General features: G+C 48.1%; 1 protein-coding gene across 1 annotated transcript in view; it reads left to right on the plus strand.

The window, feature by feature from the left end:
* CUL9 (cullin 9) overlaps positions 1-20,104 on the plus strand; it is an 85,329-nt gene that overhangs the window by 58,632 nt on the left and 6,593 nt on the right. The window contains 3 exon segments of the mRNA XM_025192092.1: positions 14,723-14,816; positions 15,766-15,840; positions 16,437-16,547. Coding sequence (XP_025047877.1) covers positions 14,723-14,816; positions 15,766-15,840; positions 16,437-16,547 — 280 coding nt within the window.

Genomic DNA, 20,104 nt, shown 5'->3' on the forward strand with positions numbered 1-20,104 from the left:
GCTCCCCCCCAATAGCCCCAGTCACCTGCCTGGAATACAGCCCCGGCCCTGCCCACCCCACCCCGATCCGGGGGTACATGTACCTCCTCAACCATGCCCTGCCGCAGCTTGCCGGGACAGGGGCGGGGCACGGGATGAAGCTGCTACTTGTCTGGGAGGCGGGGGAAGGCCAGGGTGGCTCCCATTGCTGCACACCACTTGTTTGGAGGCCACGCAGCGGCTCCGCCCTGGCTGGGTGAGCGGCAGGAGCGTATAACCCCCACTCCTAATGCCTTCCGTCGCCTGCTTGGAGTGCAGTGTGGTGCAGCCCTGGCCCCGCCCGCCCTGTGCAGGTCCGGGCGCACATGCCTCCCTCCATGCCCTCCCAGACCAGTGGTGGGAGCAGCGGCAAGTCTCGTCAGATGAGCTGCTGCTGGACCAGCAACACGCAGCAGCGGGGAGCCACCCCGCCCCGGCTGGACAGCTTTTGCCCCAGCCCCAATCTCTCCCTCGCTGTGGGGGTGTTGATCTGCCCCCCTATGCCGCCCCCCCCCCAACAAGGGACTTACCACCTAGAGGCAGCTGTGTGGAGTATCATAAAGTTGAAACTGGTGTCGGAACCTCGAAACAGCGCATAAATTTATAAAGGTCCTAAGTGCTGTTTGTTGGAAGCTTCTCAAAGTTGGAAGCTGAGGACTGCCTGTATATTTGCCTGGTTACGTTATTGATTGCCTGACCAGGATGGTGACAGCAAAGCAAGGAATACTAAAGTTGATTAACAGGGCTGCAAAAACAGAGAACAGTATACATGGAATACAGGTGACTTGTTATCCCCACATAGATTGGGTGAATATCGCTTCAAGATGGGATGCAAAGGTTAAATTTCTAAACATGAGAAATAACTGGTTTTGGGAACAATTTTAGTCCTGCAACATGCAAGAGGTGGAATATGCTGTTTACTCTGTGTACCCCACGTACCTTTTCCTCCAATCAGCCCTCCAAAATTGGGGTACGTATCTTAAGCTCTTTTGTCTTCACTGAACTAGAAACAGGGAGGAACAGCAGAAAGACACTGCTGCAAGTTGGCTGCCATGCTCTTCCAGTCTCTGAATTCACTTGTCAGGGTCAGAGCTAGAGTGCTAACCTTCTCACAGTCACAGCCACTGCATTCAGGATGGCCTGCACTCAGCATTCAGCCATAAGTGGAAAAATATATTTTCTTCATTCTGCTTTCCCAAAGTAAGGTGTGTGTCTTATTTGGGTGTGCGTGTGTATTGTGAAAAATCACAGTGGAATATAATGCATAATTCTAAGAAGTGTACAGGATTTGGTTCATTGGCAGCTGCTCTACAACAGTGACCACAGTGTAATTTAGTTCAACATCTTTGTAGAAGAAGAAAAAGCAAAGCATCTTTAGTGGCAGTACTTAGCTTCAAAAAGGGGGAACTACACAAAAATGAGGATGTTAGAAAGGAAAATGGTCAACAAAGAGAGTTAAAAATTACCATATTGAAGGCACAAATTAAATGTATACTGGAAATCAAAGTAAATAGTAAGTACACCCAAAAAGGGCCAGCCTGGTTAAATGTCAAAACAAAGGAGGATATTAAAAAGCAAAAAGATATAATATAAAAAATGGAATAATAATAGATAATAATAATATTATAAAAGCCTTAGTCTGTCTGTCTGTAATGCTTTATTTGCACTCTGATTGGCTTTCTCAGCAGCCAGTCAGAGTGCTCCAAGAGCTTTTGGCCTGCAGGTGACAGTGGCACCATGGCAGAGCGCTGCCACGACAGCAGGGACGGGGGGTCCTCACCTGCCCTGTTCTGTGGAAGAGGCAGAGGTGGTGATGGAGGTGTGAGGAGGGCGGGGAAACAGGGTTGGACCTGTGGCAGTGGTGCAAGGGAGACGGGGAAATGGGCTTGGGCCCGCCATGGCATGGGAGAAGAGCAACCCAGATGCCGCCATGATGGTGGGGGCAGAGGGGAAGGAGCAGGCGGGTGAGGCCAACGCAAATGGATTCTCCCTCCCCTTCTTCCCCCCCCGCCTTGCTCCTGGGAGGCGGTGGCATTGGAACAGAGCGGGGTACGAGGCCAGCGCTAGCCTTACCCTCTGCTCCCTGGATGCAGCGGTGCTCTGTCCACACCTCCCCCCTGTCATTCATGGGGAGGGGAGGCAGATGGACGTGGGCCAGGCAGATGTGGGGGAAGCAGGCCTGGCCCCAAAACAGTGGCAGGGAACGTGCCAGACCCAGCCTGGGTCCAAAATGGCAGTGGGTGGGGGAGGGGTGGGTACCAGGCCTAGCCCCAAAACAGCAGTGAGCAGGGTGGGGGGGGCATCCTGGGCCCAGCCCTACAATGGTGGGGGGGACCCGGCCCCATGGCGGGGAGGGAGAGGGGGAGCAGATCCAGCCCCGAAGATGGGGGGGGAAGGGGGGCCCGGATGCAGGCCTCTGTCCCTGCCTGCATCCCCCCCATCATTCTTGATGGGCAGTTGGCTAACAATAATAATAATAATGTAAGTAAATTAAAAGCAGAACGCCTGCCAGGGTTTTAGTGTGGCCAGTGGGCAATTGATAAGAAAAAAGGAGCATGGAAGGAAGTTAGTCATGGCCAAAAAGTTAGGATAGTTTTTTGTGTCAGTCTGTATTGTGGAAAATGTTGAGGAGATTCCCATACCAGAGCTTCTCCTTATAGGGGACAAATCAGTAGAACTGACTCAAGTTAAGGTTTCAGCAGAGGAGGTCAAAGAAGAAACCGATAAGCTAAATAGGGACACTTCACCAGAACCAGATGGTATTCATTCAAGAGTCCTGAAGGAGCTCAAACTTAAAATTGCAGATCTCTTGACTTTAGTATGTAACTTATTGCTAAAAACTGCCTCTGTACTGGAGCACTAGAAGGAAACTGGTGTAATGCCAGTCTTTAAAAAGGGATCCTGAGGGGATGTAGGAACTACAGTTTAGTGAGCATATCTTCCCGCCCCTGGCAAATTGGTAAAATCCATAATAAAACTAGGATTGTCTGTCACATGGATGAACAGCACTTGCTGGGGAGGCATCAACAGGGCTTTTGTAAAGGCAAGTCATGCGTCATCAACCTACTAGAGTTCTTTGAGGGTGTCAACAAGCTTGTAGATCAAGACTGTCTGGTTGTTATAGTGTAACTGGACTTTCAAAAAGCTGTTGATAAAGTCACACACTAAAGGCTCTTAATGAAATTAGGCTTTCCTAGCATTAGAGAAGTTCGGTCATGGCATTAGAGGGGAGGTCCATTCATGATTTGCCTGGCTAAAGGATGGGAAACTAAGAGCAGGTATAAATGATCAGTTCTCAAAATGGATGATGGTCAAGAATAGGGCCCTCCCCAAATCTGTGATGGAGCCTGTGCTGTTGAAAATTTGTAAATTATTTGTCAAACATTCATACTGATTTGGAAAAGTGTGTGTGTTTGCGCGCACGCGCGCGGGGGTGTGTGAATAGTGAGGTGCTGAAATTGTTCAGAGTAGTAATAAAACAAAGCTGAATATTAAAAGCTGCAGAAGGATCTTGCAAAATCGAGCAAATAGGTAAGAAAATGGCACTGTACTGTTCTGGATGCTGCACTTCAGGAGGGATGTGGACAGCGTTGAGAGGGTCCAGAGGAGGGCCACTTGCATGATCAGGGGGCAGCAAGACGGGCCCTATGAGCGGAGGCTATGGGACCTAAACCTGTTCAGCCTCCACAAGAGAAGGCTGAGAGGGGATCTGGTGGCCGTGTACAAGCTGGCCAAAGGGGACCAGCAGGCTATGGTAGAGTCCCTGTTCCCCCGAGCACTACTGGGAGTAATGAGGAATAATGGCCATAAGTTGATCGAGAGTAGTTTCATAGTTGGTAGGGTCAGAAGGGGCCTGAGCAGATCTTCAAGTCCGACCCCCTGCCATGGCAGGAAAGAGTACTGGCATCAAACGACTCTGGCAAGGTGTTCATCTAGCCTCTTCTTAAAGACCCCCAGGGTAGGAGCCAGCACCACTTCTCTTGGAAATTGGTTCCAGATCCTAGCCGCCCTGACAGTGAAGTAGCGCCTCCTGATATATAGCCTGAATCTACCCTCTGCCAGCTTGTGACTGTTGTTTCTTGTCACTCCTGGGAGTGCTTGGGGGAACAGGGACTCCCCCAATGCCTGCTGGTCCCCTCTGACTAGTTTGTAAACAGCCGCTAGATCCCCCCTCAGCCTTCTCTTGTGGAGGCTGAACAGGTTCAGGTCCTTTAGCCTCTCCTCATAAGGCCTGCCCTTCTGACCCCGATCATGTGGGTGGCCATCCTCTGGACCCTCTACATGTTGTCCACATCCCTCCTGAAGTGCAGCGCCCAGAACTGGACGCAGTACTCCAACTGCGGCCTGACCAGTGTCGCATAGAGGAGGAGGATCGCCTCCTTGGACCTTCTTGAGATGCATCTGTGGATTCAGGCTAGATATCAGGAGGCGCTACTTCACAGTCAGGGTGGCTAGGATCTAGAACCAACTTCCAAGGGAAGTGGTGCTTGCTCCTACCCTGGGGGTCTTCAAAAGGAGGCTAGATAACCACCTAGCTGGGGTCATTTGACCCCAGCATTCTTTCCTGCCCGTGGCAGGGGGTCGAACTTGATGATCTGCTCAGGTCCCTTCTGACCCTACCTACTATGAAACTATGGCAGATGAAGTTGTCATCATCATCCTCAATCCCCTGCAGCTGAGGATGATTGTCTTCCATGATTGTCTTATCTGTGGGTCTGAAGATGGTTGACGAGGCGAATCCAGGATCAACAGGTTCTACTGCAACTTGGGCACTTGTTTCCATGTGGGGTGGATAGCTCTGGACTCTTGGCTCAGTCTGTGATGCACTGTTTCTGCCACTCTGGCTTTTCCATCTCCTGTTGTCGTCATGAGATTTCAAAGTACTGACATCCTTGCAGCAAACACTTCCTCCATTTGGGGTGGTCCTCTCATGGATTAAAGTCGATTTTGCATTTTTTTAAATTGGCCTTGAGGATGTTCCTGAAGCACTTTCTCTGCCTTCCTCTTGAGTGTACACCTTGATTTGAGCTGGGAGAATAAAACTTGCTTTGGGAGTCTGGCGTCCCATATCCAGATTTTGTAGCCGGCCCAGCAAAGTTGATGCCGAATGATCATCACTTTGATACTCAGGGTGTTTGCTTGTGAGAGGATGCTGATGGTGTATTTGTCTTCCTGGGTTTGAAGGATCTTTGTAGGCAGCATTGATGGTACTTCACCAACGAATTGAGGTGTCTTCTGTACGTTGTCCATGTCTCTTTTCCATACGGTAAAGTATCACGACTGCTTGATAAACCATAAGCTTGGTTTCAGATCTAATGTTACGATCGTCAGACACCCATTTCCTCAGGCATCTGAATGCTGCACTTACACATTTGAGGACTTCTTTGTCAATGTCAGCCTTCTGTGAAAGTTGGCTCCCAAGGTATGGGAAATACTCAGTGTTCTTCAGAGTCTCACTGTGGAGCTAGGGACTGCTCACAAAGACCTTGTTGATGGAGGACCTTAGTCTTCTGATTGTTAAGTGTCAATCCCATTTTCTTGTTTGCCTTGGTAAAGATGTTGCCAATTGCCTGAAGGTTTGCTTCTGATTGAGCACACATGACAGCATCATCAACATGCTGGAGGTCAGTGATTGAGGTCAGAGTAGTCTTGGTTTTGGTTCCGAGTCAGCTGAGATGAAACTGCTTTCCATCCATTTGGTAGTTTAGTTCCACTCCAACTGGAAGCTTGGTGGTTAGATGTAGCATTGCAGTAAGGGATATTGAGAAGAATGTTGGAGCAGTGAGGCAGTCTTGCTTACCTCCCATCTTAACCTCAAAGGGATCTGTGACAGATCCATTACTGAGAACCACTGCGCTCATACCATCATGGAGCAGGCGAAGAATGGCGATGAATTTTAGTGGGCATCGATACCTCAGAAGAATTTTCCTCGGCGCTTCTTGGTTGACAGAGTCAAAGGCTTTCATGAGGTCAAAGAAAGCCATGTAGGGGGATTTATGTTGTTCCCAGCAGTTTGGAAGCAGTGAAGATCATGTCGATTGTGCCTCATAATGCCCTAAACCCACACTGAGATTCTGGGAGAAGCTCTTCAGCAAGTGGAAGGAGATGGTTCAGGAGGGTCCTTGCAATAATCTTTCCTGTGGTGGACAGCAAGGTGATCACTCTCTAATTTCCACAGTTGGACTTGTCTCCTTTCTTGAAGATTGTCACAGTCATGGTATCCCTGAGGTCATCTGGGTGGACAGTAAGCAGCATACGAGCCAACAGTGTGCCCTTGTTGTGAAGAAGGCCAACAGCTAGGCCTGTGCGAAACAGCTGGTATCCACTTTGGCTTTGGATTCAGCTGATTCGGAAGACAGTGATTTGATTCGGTGATTTGAATCACTGTCCCGATTCGATTCAGCTGAATCTGATTTGGAGATTTGGCTCCCGCCGAATCTGTGAATCAGCCAGGCCAGGCCCATCCCCTGCCCGCCTTCCCAGCCCAGCAGTGGCTGACCTGCCTGCCCCAGGTCTCAGCACTTGGTGGGGAAAAAAGCCCTGACTCAGTGCTGCTGGGGGGGGGATCCTCACTGCACCATGCTGCATGGGGGGGCCCTTTGGGGAACCCCCCCCCCCCCCCACCACCCCCCCCCCCAAGACTCTCCGGTCCTGCTTTCAGTGTGTTCACAATCCTTCCCAGTTTTGTGACGCGTGCAGATTTGCTCAGGAAGCCCTTTTTCAGCGTCCAAATCATCCCGTGCATTACTCAGGATTAGGTCAAGAATGCCTTCTCTTTTTGTGGGTTTCAAGTTTGAGCTTCTCTAGGAGATAGCCACATGTTATATTCAGAAACTTCCCATATCTCACCCCAATGAAGTAATATATTGTCTTGCATATAAACAGCATCTTTCCCTGAAAAGCCAGCCAGGAAAAATTGGGTCACCCATTATATGCAAGGAAAAGGGCTCCCCGAGCTCCAGAAATGTGGGAGGGGAGTGGAGTTGTGGTAACATTAATTGCCAAGGCTCTGGGAGCCACAGCAATTAATGCTGCCACCACTTCCTGTTCCACTCCCTGCTTCACCATTTAATTTCTGGTGCTGTGGGGAGCCCCCTCCCCATCTGTACACCAGATAAATGCTGCATGTGATTGGTGTGTGGCCAGAGCTGGCATGCTGGATCCTATGTCTGGCACTTGGTTCCAGAGCCAGTGTACAAGGTTGTACATGGCATGCAGCCCTGGAGTTGGTGTGCTGGATTGGACCCCTCTTCACTGTTCCAGCACTGGCATGCTGAATCAGGCCCCACCACATGCTCCAGTGCCGGATTGGGCTTCACTGTGTGGACTCACCCCCAGCACATGGTTCCCAGCCCTCTGGTACTTACCTATACTCCAGGGTAAGATTTTTGCTCCCCCTCCTCCCCAAGGGTCTTCCAAAACATTGGTACAAGTTATATTTGGGGGCATCTTATATGTGAGAAAATATGGTTCCCCTGCTTTACCTGTGGCAGGTTAGAGCATTATGTCTGTCAGCCAGGGGCAGAAGATATGCTCACTAAATTGTAGTTTCTGTATCCCCTTGGGAGCCCTTTTTAAGACTGGCATTACACCAGGCAGGGTTGTGTCAGGGATGACGGTAGTCTTATGTAGAATTTAGATTATGGATTATATAGGATGGTTTGGGTAGGAATGATTGTACATCAGGCAGGGGGTTACACTAAATGACCTCTGGATGTCTCAGCCCTACTTCTCTATGAATCTGTGATGACATATTTGCCCAAATTTAAGATGACTTTCACCCCAATAATTAGATTCTAGACAAGGAAAATTACGAATTTGTCTGGAGAATTTTGCTGAGAACATTCCATAGGTATAGACCAAATTTATGCTATTCCTGATGGCTAAGGTTCTTCTGTGCTGGCAATACTCAAAGCAGAACTGTGGTTTCAGGTGAGTAAGTAATTTTGTCCTTTGCAACAGGCTTTCTTATGCCTTTCACCCAGGATCATTAACATTATTATGGGGAAGGATAATAGTGACTCCAAAATTTACAATGCCTAGCACTTTCCATTATCAAGGATCCTTGGGACCTTTTATTAAGATGTAGTTGCTCCTCAGTTATTTGCAGAAAACTTTTGATGTTCAGTAGCACGTGCTGCTATAATTGAAACAGTAGCACAGAATGTATTGGAAATGCTAAGGAGCAGTTACTGTGGAGGATCTGGGCTACCACTACAAACTATCTCCTGGGCTCACCAGCTGAACCTAGTGGGCCATTTCTGCTCCCTTCTCTACTATTGCTCCTCATGCTGCCATATGTCCTAATAAATTGTCTCCTGCTGCCAGCTAATGTAGTTAAGCCTGTAGCTAGCTTTAGTGGTAACCATCTCTGCTGTGATTGAAGGTTTGGTGTTTAAACTTGGTCTGTAATGCTTGTTGGACACTTATTACATTGGTACATAATGGAATTTGTTTACATCTTTAAAAAATACGGGAAATACCTTTCTTTTCATGTAGCTTGGTTATTTAGGTAATTAGGGTGGGTCCCACAGGCAAGTAACTGAAAGCTAGGGATTGCCTGATGCATGAGTGTTCACACAGTTTTGAGTTCTCTTTGGTATATATGCCTTGTGATGATTATGTAGTCATACCATTTTACCTCAGAACCCCTGCTATATGTGGGATACAGAAGGTGAGAGAACAAGTGGTTGGCTCTATCTGAATAATTTTCTTTTAACTTAGTTTTTTGTATGCAACTATTTAGTCATTTAAACTTTACCCCTTGTTAGCAGTCTCAGCAGAGAGGCTGAAGACTGAGCAAGCTGTGGAAACAAGTAGACTGTCCTTCAGTTTCAGTTACCTGTATCATTGATGTTGAATATACCTAAACCTTTGTATTGTGAACATAGCCAGTATATACTGGAAAAGGAAAGGGGTTGCATGCATCATTGCTTCTGTGGGCTGAGCATTAGGGGTGTGCGAAGCTTCAGTCACCAATTTGATTCGGAGAAAATTCGACTCGATTCGGAGGCTGAATCACTGAAGCCGAATTGAATCAGGAGACCAAAAAAACCCTCCAAATCAATTTGGAAAATATTTGGAGATTCAGAAGGCAGTCTTTCAGGGAAACAGAAACTGAGAAGAGGGAGCAGAGGGGGAAAGACTGACATCTGTAGCTGACCAGTGACTGGTTTTTTCCTGAGTCCCCTTCCAATCACAGTGCTCTAAGGGAGGGACGTGGAAACAGCATATAAGCCTCTGTCTGCAGCCTTTCTGTCCCTTTTGTGAGATGTTTCTGCCTGAGCAGCAGTGTCTGAAAGGTACTACTGGACTAGCTTGGTTTCCTAGTCAGTCTCTTGCTAGTTTCTGTTCTTGGAAAGAATTGGATACAGTTTACTAATTAATTTTGCCTAGAATCCCTCTACTTATCCCTATCCAATCCATTTCTTTCAACTTATTCTTCCCCCAAAAACCTCTTATTTGTTCTTGTTAATTCCCCCCGCCTTTTTTAAAAAGAAAGCTGTTTTCCCTGGCAGTGTGATCCATCACTGTGCAGGAAAGCATATACATTACACAGACTCACTCACACACATAGTAAACAGAGAGAAGAAGAGATATTAGTTGCACACACAGAGAGAAGAACAGATATTATAGTTGCGCACGTGCGTACACACTTCTCTAGAATAGAGGTCACACACACACACACACACACACACACACACACTCACTCCAGCACAGCAAAGATTAATACGAAGCATGGTGGAAAGGCAGGTGCCAATTCTAGCAGGGGAGCGAGAGGGGGTAGGGGGAGAGCTGCAAGTCCCTCCCCTTCCCCAAACATCTTCTTTCCTGGCAGCCACGACTCTTCTGCTGCCAGTGGGCGCAAGGAAGTGGGAGCAGTACCTGTCCCTGCACCACCTCCCCTAACACCAGAAATAGCCACCAACACCAGCATGATAGTTTTCTCCACCCCAGTTTCATCTCCCAGTGTGAGCCTTCCAGTACCAGAGAAGGACCTGAATCTGGGAGGGAGAGGACCTGAGTGTCCTAGCAAAAGAAATTCTGGGGAATGAGGTGGAATCTGAGTTTGTTGTCCACACCCCTCAAAATTCCCCTAGATCCAGGTCTCCTGGAAAGCACCTTGGAGGAGGTTGAGATTGTGTAGGCAAGTGGCTCAGCTGAGTCAGCTCCTCTTGTTGTTGTGCCTCTGCCTGCTGAGATTGGGGGTAAGGTAGGATCCCCACCCTCATCCCAGAAGCTGTGGGGGAGAGGTCGTGTAGTGTAGGATCATTTTTAGGTGGTAGATGATTCCAAGTAGGCTGTCTGCCAGCACTGCTGAAAGCAGATCAGCTGGGGCAAGGAGGTGAAACACTTCACCACGGCGGTGCTGCTTCATCTCAGGAGGCAGCACCCCCTTGCCCTTGTGCCTTCTCAGCCTAGCACGAGTGGGAGCATGCCCAAAGGAAAGTCCCTCTTGCTCCAAAGTCCCCGTTCTCACGAAGCAGAGGCAGGCCACCCTGGAGCAGTGGGGGAAAGCCGCAGACAAAGTGGGGTGCATTCCAAAAGTGAGCAAGGTCACCCAGAGCATTGGGTAGATGGCCAGCCCTTCTCCTTAGTTGAGGGGCCAGGGTTCAGGCGGCTCATGGCGCTTGTGGATCCCATTCTACCAAGTGTCTGCATTCACCACCGTTAGCAGGATGGTGGTGCCCTCCTTGTATGAAGCATGCAGGGAGTACTTGAGGGAGGAACTGCGTAAGGCAGGTCTGCAGGTAGCTCTGCACTTCACCTCCAATATCTGGAGCAGCCAGGGTGGCAATCATGCATACCTCTCCCTCACAGGGCAGTGGTGCAATCAGTCAGACCGTCAGTGGGCTCTCTTTCAAGCAGAGGTGATGAATGAGTCCCATATGGCAAGGGAGATTGCCATGAACCGCATGGTGCAGGGGTGGCTCATTGGGCAGGGTGAGCTCACCCATGGGTTTATGGTCACTGACAGTGGGACCAATATGGTCAAGGCGGTCCATGATGCCAACTTTGTTGGCATCCACTGTGTGGCGCACAAGTTCCATCTCATAGTCAGGGATGCTGTGGAGGGGGACAGGGCTGCCAGTGATGGTGCCATCACTACCATCCACCTGATTTCACAATGCAGGAAGGTAGTGGGCTACTTCCACCAGTACAGTCCATGTGCTGGCAGGCATATGCAACCCGAGGGTGAAGGGGAGCATGTGCAGTACAAAAACCCTCGATCACTGGACGGAGATGCTGGTGAACAGAGTCAGGGAGGCAGAAGGGCAGAGGTGAGGAGACGTGGAAGAGGGGCTCCACTTTCCTGTGCCAGCATTCCCAGCACCACCCAGTCTCCTCCATGCTAGCTGCTGCCTATGTGGGCCTGGGGCATGGCTTCAATGTTGGGGTCCATATGTACCAGACCCCAGCCTTGTGCAGGTAGTGCCAAGACTTTGGTGGCTACTTACCTCGCCGAGGATGTTTAGCTGCTGGACTGTGACCCCTTGGCCTATTGGGCAACCCATAGTCAGATGTGGCAGGATCTGGCTACGGTTGCCCAAGAACACGTCCTGTCCACTGACCAGTGTTCCAAGCGAGAGGGTGTTCAGCATTGTTGGGGATGTTTTGACACCCCGCCATGCCTCCTTGGATCCTGGTTTGGTGGAGCAGCTTGTGTTCCTGAAGGTAAACTTCCTGCTGCTATATTCCCTAAGCTCCACCTGCAGATGGAGTGAGTGCCACCTTCCTCACTCTGTCCACGCCTATTTCTGGGGTTTTTTTAGCCATTTAATGCCCCACTCTCAGAGCTGGAGCTGGCACTCCATCCAGACACATCACCAGCCAGCAAGGGAAGAACATCTCCCTGCTGAGCTCCCATGCTAGGACAAACTTGGAGGTATGAGCTGGGGCTATAGGGAAGGAGGAGATCCCAGGTCCTGGGCATGACCTAAAACTGCACCCTGCCAGGGTCGGGAGGAGCGGTAGGACTGCCGGTGTTGCAGCAGCCCCCAAGAAATGCCAGGACCAAGGACCTCCCTGGTGAAAGGTGAGTCGGAGAGTTGCCTTATAACCTCCAACCACCACACACACACACATAGTCTTGGCTGGGGAAAGCCCAGACCTGTAAGATCTTTGAGAGGCCTGAGGCTTGCTGGTTGCAGTGGAGTTGTGAAGCTCCAGGTGAGCTTAGCTGCCTGCGATGCCATCTGCAAGGCATGGGCTTTTGGGTTGTAGTGGAGCTGTAAGGGTGAGAACAGGGGCTACCATCCCTGCAATTTTCATCCCGTTGCGCCTTAAAACACAAGAGTCATGCATGTCACAAGTTTTGCTTTGACCAGTTTGAGGTGCAGATTCCCTGCACCTATCTCATTGAAACCTGGCAGGCCTCATGCCCTCAGAAGGGCTACCATCCCTGCTGTTTTCGTGCTAATCTGCCAAAAAAATGACAAAGTTATAGATATTTCAGTGATTCCCCATTTATGTCCGAATCACCAAATCTCTCTGAATCGGCACTGAAGTTTCTGAAGCTGATTTGGCAGAATTGATTTGGGACAGTGATCCAAATCTCTGAATCGAATTGCTGTCCTCTGAATTGGCTGAATCCTAATCTAATACTTTCCTATTTGCACAGGCCTACTGAGCATATCGCACACGTCAGCTGCTCTGATCATCTCCCTTACTCCCTCATGCAAGGGGCTCTGTCTTCTATTCTCCCTTCAATACCATGGGCTCTTTGTGTCCCCTAAGCTGTCATTATTTTCATTCTTTTCTTTGTCCAAGGCTCTTTATGCCTGTTGGCCCTCTTTCTGTCATGGTGAGGGGCTCTGCCCTCGTGTTGCTGTCTTCCTTCATGCTATTGTTTCTAGTTTCCTCTGTGCCAAAAACCCAGAGATAAGTAAAGAGCCAGGGACTTGGATAAAAACTTAGTAGAGAGAAGCAATAGTGGAAGCAATCTTCTATGGGAGAAGATAGAACTACCATTTAGATATCTGAAATATCCCATTCCTCCCTTACCCCTTGATATAATAGTCTGTCTGGGAGGTAAGTCACTTAAGATGTTAACACTCTGAATTCAACACAGTGTGAATACAAAGTGTGCTTACACAGCAAGGTATTAATGGCTGTCAGCAACCAGTTCTCTTGTTTGCAGGCAATTCAGACCTGATTGAAGCTGATGGCTCTCCTAACCAGATGTTGGGTTGCTGTTAGGGTCATGTGAAATGGCACTGTTTTGTTTCGACTTTCGTTTTGGCGTTTCGGCGGGACAGTTTTGTTTAGTTTCGAAGCGCTGTTCCATTTCATTTCGTTGAAACTGTTTTGAGGCTGTTTTGACGTTTTGCCCATAGGCTATAATGGGGAAGCACGAAACTGCCTATAACTTTGTCATTTCTGGACAAAGTTGGATGAAAACAGCAGGGATGGTAGCCCTTTCTGAGGGCATGAAGCTTGCCAAGTTTGAAGGAGATAGGTGCAGGGGTTTCTGGGAAACTGCACCTCAAACTGCTGACAAGCAAAACTCGTGATGTGTGACTGCGCTCAGGCGCAGCTGTTTTTCTGTCCCTCCCCCAGAGCACTGGGATTGGAAGGGATCTCAGGGAAAGATCACAGTCACTGGCCAGCGACACAGTCAATATGCTAGCAGTCCTTCCCCCCCTCTGCCCCCTCCCTCTCCTTAGTTTGTTTCCCTGCAACCAAGCCTAGCTTCAAAACTAGAAACATTTTGAAACTTCCGAAATGTTTCGACTGCTCTCGTTTCATTTCGAGGCTGTTTCGAAGTCTTGCATTTCATTTCGATTTCGCTGTTTTGAGCTTGAAACGAGTCGAAACAACATTGAAACAAAACACCTGGTAACATTTTGCACAGTCCGAGTTGCTGTCTCCTCCACTTTCTCTCATCCGGTTTGCCAGCCGTCACCAAAGCCATAAGTGTGTGCTCACTTAAATCTAGAACAGGGCTATCTGACTGGTGGCCCGCAGACCTCATCTGATACCTGAGGAGTTAAACTGCCTGTTATTTTCCAGCTGCTCCCACTTGAGTCTCTGGGCTCCCCCTTCCTCCTGCTTCCACTGTCTGCCCCTACCCCAAGGGGGGCCATGCCGGTACATGCAGTGCAGTGGTTGCAGGGTTGTGGGGGGAGGGGGGCGTGTGACACAATGCAAAGTGACTGGACTGCCTGGGGTGGGCAGCGGGGAGAGGTGTGGTGGGGGGGAAGAGGGGAGCATATGAACTCAGAAATTGGACACGCTTCATGTAAAATCCCTGAAAAATGTTGGGCATGGATACAGTGTTCAAAAGTTAATCACGTTACATGCAACAGCAAACCGTTGTGATGATCATAGGCCCTTGTAAGCTCAGCTGACAACTGAATGTTTCTGTTTCATGTCTTTCTTTCCCTCCACTCCACACATTCATTCAATGTGTTCCTGTCTTTTTTAAATCTAAACTGCCAGCTTTTCGTGACACGGTATGTCTTTGGTTTTGTATATTGTGCAACACTATGCCCCTCCCACCCGCCACCTTCCCTGGTGCCTCTCAGTGATATTCTAACAGAGTAAATGTAATAGGGTGTGTCTAGAAGGTCACATCAATGAACATGTCAGATTTAGCACAGTCCTTTTTTGTATTCCAGTCCCATGGGAGTAGCTGAAGAGTTTGGAACTGTTGGTCAGCTGCACTCGACTAACTTTGCTCTTTTGTTTTACTCTTGTGCAGTATGACTTGTGCCAAATGTAACCATGGATTTTGTTGGCGTTGCCTTAAGCCTTGGAAGCCGACACATAAGGATTACTATAACTGCTCTGCTATGGTGAGTATTTGCTCTTCCAGTTGTTATGTGCTTAGGACACACATGGCACCTCACAGAGGAAGAGGGAGAACCCTGGGGACTCCCTGGTTCTGCTCTCTTGCTTGGCTTTGCTGTAATCTTGCTGTGTGCATCAGTCTGTGGCACTGGTGGTTTTAGGCTGTACCTGTTGTGACCATCTCTGCTCTACACACACTAAGAATGTAGACACATCTAACAACTGAACTGGTCCCAGACATCACTGATTGGGGGCTGGTTCACAATTGTGTGAAGTGCTGTGGCTTCAACACCTGGCAGTGGGAGGCAACACCCAGCCCAGCCTGTCTGTCAGTGGGTGAGAGCTGAGGGTAGTGCTTGTACCCATGCTTTGGGATTCCAGGGAATGAATGACCAGTAGCTGGGGCTGTGTGCACTTTTCTACTTTCCCTTCTCCTTCATCAGCTTGAGTTCAGTAAACTTAAATGGCCTGAAATCTGCAGTGTGTCTGCCTGACTTCTGGGAGGGGTGCTTGAACCCATGCTTCTGGATTTCCACTGACTGAGGGGGCATGGTGAGGGGGAAGCAGTCAAATAGGAAGTGAAGGCATAGCTGCTTATTAGAAGGATAGCTTTTATTGAGCAAGCAAAATGGGGAAGCCCACTGATTTAAAAAAAAAAAGTGCCAACAAAAGGAAAAGAAAGGGGGTAGAAAGCATCTGGCTTTGTAGCAGAACAGCATGGGATGCCTGACCAGATCCATGCCATGGAGTACTTGGTGTCCACATGTAACACTGAATCAGTGTTCACAGTGAACCAGCTCAAAATAACTGTTTTTTCAGGTACACTTTCAAACTGCGCCAGGCAGCTTTCAACCAGTTGAACAGGCTTGTATGTCTGTCTGCTTCGGGTTTAAACAACATTTCAACTGGTTTGCGTTATGTGCTGCTCTCAGTAACTTTTTACTTTCCCCTCAGGTGAGCAAAGCAGCTCGGCAAGAGAAGCGTTTCCAGGATTACAATGAGAGATGTACTTTTCAGCACCAAGTGAGGGTAAAGGCTCCTCCCCTCATCATTTGAATGCAGGTCCTACCTATCTCCCTAAGCCCTGGTGCCTGTGATGAGGGATTTTTGTCTTGCCTAGAATCTGCTGTGGCTGATGCAGAGAACTGGGCTGTAGATTTGTACTGTAGACTTGTCTCACGCTACCCTTGTCTTGGCATTTGCTGATCCTCTTTCTTGGTACGCCTCTTTCTGGTGACTGTGGAAGCTGCACACAGTAGGAGCTTGTAGAATTGACCCATTGTGATGGGGAGGATTGTGGAGAACAAGTGGGGTCCCAGTCCACTAAGAATTTTGGGTCTTTATGCTGGGTCCTTCAAAATCCTATAGAACTGGATACAGGTCACTGGATACTGCTGGAGCTTAATGGAGAGGGTAATATAACTGGAACCTTGGTGTTCTCATCCAAAAGGATTTCTGCACTAGGGATATTTCTGTCAGAAAAGGAATAAGCGCAGTGAGTCCGTGAGGCTTTAATATCAGTTCTTGCTTGAGAAGAGAGCTCATCCCTTGTGGGAAGAAAAGAGATCCACAAGCCAATGGAAGGGAAAACTGGAAGTTGACTTTTTTTCTTATGGTGATTGCAGGAATTTGCCATGACCCTGAGAAACAGGGTGTCTGCCATCCGTGGGGTGCCACAGATTAGAACCTTGACCTTTGTTGTTGATGCCTGTAAAGTCTTGGAACAAGCACGGAAGGTAAGTGCAGGAGGAGTGGACACTGATCCATTACTTACTGGTAGCACAGTAACACTTAGTGGCCCCCAACTTGGATTGCAGTGGGCATCACGCGTGGACTAAGCAAGGTACAGTTCTAACCCCAAACACTTTGCACTCTTAAGTAGACGAGAAGGACAAAGGACTGTAGGGGGAATAGGGGCAGATTGTTGACAAGAATTTGTTCAGGGTTATACAGCAGACCAGGGGCTAGAACCCTGGTCTCCCAAGTTCCTGTCAGTACCCTGAGCCTTAGACCGTGCACTGTCTCTATTCTGAATTGTACCACAGAAATTGGAGTTAAGAAACACATTTTATTACCTAGCTTATCTCATGGTGTGCCTAATAGTTTATTCACTTTCAAGCTAACTTTCAGAGACCTTTCTGAGGGCTAATGCACCATGTTGTCAGGAAGTTTTGCTTGCTGTTCAGCCTATGTTTTTTCCTTATTAATTATTTTCCACAATTTCTGAAGTCTGAACTAAAGATGCAAATCTTGAGCAAGTATCAACAGAGAGGGTCATCGCCACCTGCCGACTACTGTGAGGCACCCAGGGGACAAATCTGAACGCTTTGCCTGACTGAGGAGAGGGGAAAGGTGGACATCTGGGCGGTGAACTTGGGCCTCCTGTCCCAGAGGTCAGCCAGGGGACGAGCCAGACGGCCGTGTCCAGCTCTGGTTCTAGGTTTACCCCAGTGACCAAATAACCTCTGACTTCTGGAAACTGTCTGGACTTGGGAAGTGTCCACAGGCTTAAATAAGAAATTTTGACAAAAGCTGTAGAGACCAACTCATAAACTTGCTTGCCTGATGTTAACATTTTCCAGTCCTCCTGATTAAATTGTAAGATTTCTGCAAGAGTTACCACTTGGGCCTCTGCAGAGTAGTATGTTCCTGCTAATGGCTCTGTTCTTCAGTAGTCTCAAACAGAATCTATTCAAGCAGCTTGCATTCTTGCTGGCATTTCCCTTAAGTGAAGAAAGCAATCTGCCATCATTTGCAGCAAGCTGAGAGTGCTTCCATTCTGGTTAATGCGATAAGGGTTGCCCTTCACAGAGGCAAATGCTTTTCCTTTGTTGTTTAGGCTTGGTTTCCTTTAGGGCTGATTTCTTCAGCTACCATTTGAACCTTACACCAGTGGTGCACAACCTTTTGGTTCTATGGGCTGGATGAGTGCCACTGCCCTCCCCAGCCACAGAGAATAGGTTATCTCCAGATACCTGAAGGAAGATTATAAAGAGGATAAAGGCTGTTATCAAATCCTTTGCCACCAAATTTTCAGGCCTATAGGGAGTTCTGCAAACTGGATGATGGGGCTTTGTGGGCTGGAGGTTAAACACCACCGCTTTACACCATCCTCTCCTAATCTAGTACCTATGCTCTTTCCCCACACTGTAGGTACCAGTAGTTACCATGGAACTTGGCTTCTTTCTTTCGGTCTTCATGACCTCCATTCTTAAATAAGAATATTGAACCTGGATGTCTTTAGAATTTGAAGAGCCATTCCAGATTAGTAAAATGCCATCACTTGTTTGTAATGTTTGTACTGAGATTCCCTAAAACTCTGAAGCTTCTTTTACCACTTCCTGTTTAGGGTCACAGGAAAGAAGGGCAGGAAGGGACCTCATAAGGTCATCTAGTTGAGCCCCCTTTTCAAGGCAGAATCGTCCCTGACTAAACCATTCTGCCAAGTGTCTGTCTAATCCACTTTTGAAAAATTTCTAGGGATGGAGATTCCACAACTTTTCTTGATAGCCTGTTCTTCCTAATCTGCAACCTAAATTTCCTCTGCTGCATTTTCTATGCCATTACTCCCAGTCCTGCCCACTGCAGCCACACAGCATGGTCTATTTCCAGATACTTGAAGGAAGATTATAAAGAGGATGAAGACTTTTATCAAATCCTCCCATAGTCTTCACTTCTTCAGATTAGTAATACTAATTGTTTCAGCTTTTTTTTGTAACTCATGCTTCTCAATGCTAATCATTTTGTTGCTGTCTGCTGTACTTTTTCTAATCTGTCCATATCTTGTAGTTCAGGGCCCAAAACAGGACACAGTACTCCAGGTGAGGCCTCACCAGTGCCAAACAGAGCAGAAAAAATCACTTCTTTTGATTTGCAAGAGACACTCCTGTTGATGCAACTCAATATGTTGTTGGCTTTTCTTGCAGCAAGAGCATACTGTTGGCTCATATTCAGTTTATGATCCGTTGTAATCCACAGGTCCTTCTCTGCAGTACTGCAGCTTAGGCAATCATTCCCCAGTCTATTATTGCCCGCAGTTATTCTGTCCCAAGTGCAGGACTTTGCACTTATCCTTGTTGAACCTCATCTCATTGATTGCAGCTATTTCTCCAGTCCGTTTGAGTCATTCTGGATCCTAGCCCTACCTTCCAGAGTGCCTGGAACTCTGCCCAATTTGGTGTCATCTTCAAATTTGCAAAGCGTGCACTCATTCCCATTGTACAAATCATTACTGAAGATGTTAAACACCGGACCCAGGACAGATCCCTGGGGAACCCCAGTTGATATATCCTTGCAACTACACATAGAGCCCACGATAACCACTCATTGAGCACAATGATGCAGCCAGTTATGTATCCACCTTATAGTACGTTGTCTAGTCTGGATTTCCGTTGTTAATGAGACTGTCTTGGGAGAAAGTGTCTTTAGTATGGCTTAAGTCAAGGTCATCCACCTCTTCTCCCTACCCCTCCCCCCACAGTCCACAGAGCCTATCACCTTATCATAGAAGAGAATTATGTTGGTCAGCCATGACTTGCTCTCAGTGAATTCATGCTGTCTGTTCCTGACTGCCCAATTCTCTAGATGCTTCACAGTGGACCCCTTGAAGACTTGCTCCATGATCATTCCAGGTATCAAGATCAGGCTGGCTGGTCTGTAGTTCCCCAAATCTTCCTTCTTCTTTTCCTTAAAGATGGGCACTATAGTTGCCCCTTTCCAGTTAATGGAACCTAACCTCCAGAGTTCTCAAAGGGGATAGCCAATGGCTCTGAAATTCCCTCAGCCAGTTCCTTCAGTGCTCTAGGGTATATTCCATCTGGCCTTGCTGACTTGAAAGCATCTAGCTTCTCTAAGTTATTCTTAAACTGCTATTCTAAGCTGTTTGTTTCCTTTCTGATCTTTGCTGCCAACTGTTCATCATCTGATAGCTGACTTTTCATTCAAGAAGGCTGAATTAAAAAGGTATTAAATACTTCAGCCTTCTTTGCATTATCCATACTACATATACATACATATTTACTTGAATTTAAGACAAGGTTTCCTCCCACATTGAATATGAGGGAAAGAACCCCTCATCTTAGATTTGAATACAAGGCGGCAGGGGGCCAGGTGGCTGCTGCGGCTCCAACTTGGGGCTGAACCCAGGATTGGGTTTGGAGCTGCAGCTGCTGCCCCCTGCCCCCCATCCTGTCATAGCCTCTGGTCCTGTCCCATCTCCTCCCCCCCGCCTTCTTCCCCCATCATCCCTCTGCAGCTTCTACTCTACTGCCTACCCCTGTGTTACTGCTGCTTA

The sequence above is a fragment of the Alligator sinensis genome, unplaced genomic scaffold (assembly GCF_000455745.1).
Source record: "Alligator sinensis unplaced genomic scaffold, ASM45574v1 scaffold390_1, whole genome shotgun sequence".
NCBI classification, from domain to species: domain Eukaryota; kingdom Metazoa; phylum Chordata; order Crocodylia; family Alligatoridae; genus Alligator; species Alligator sinensis.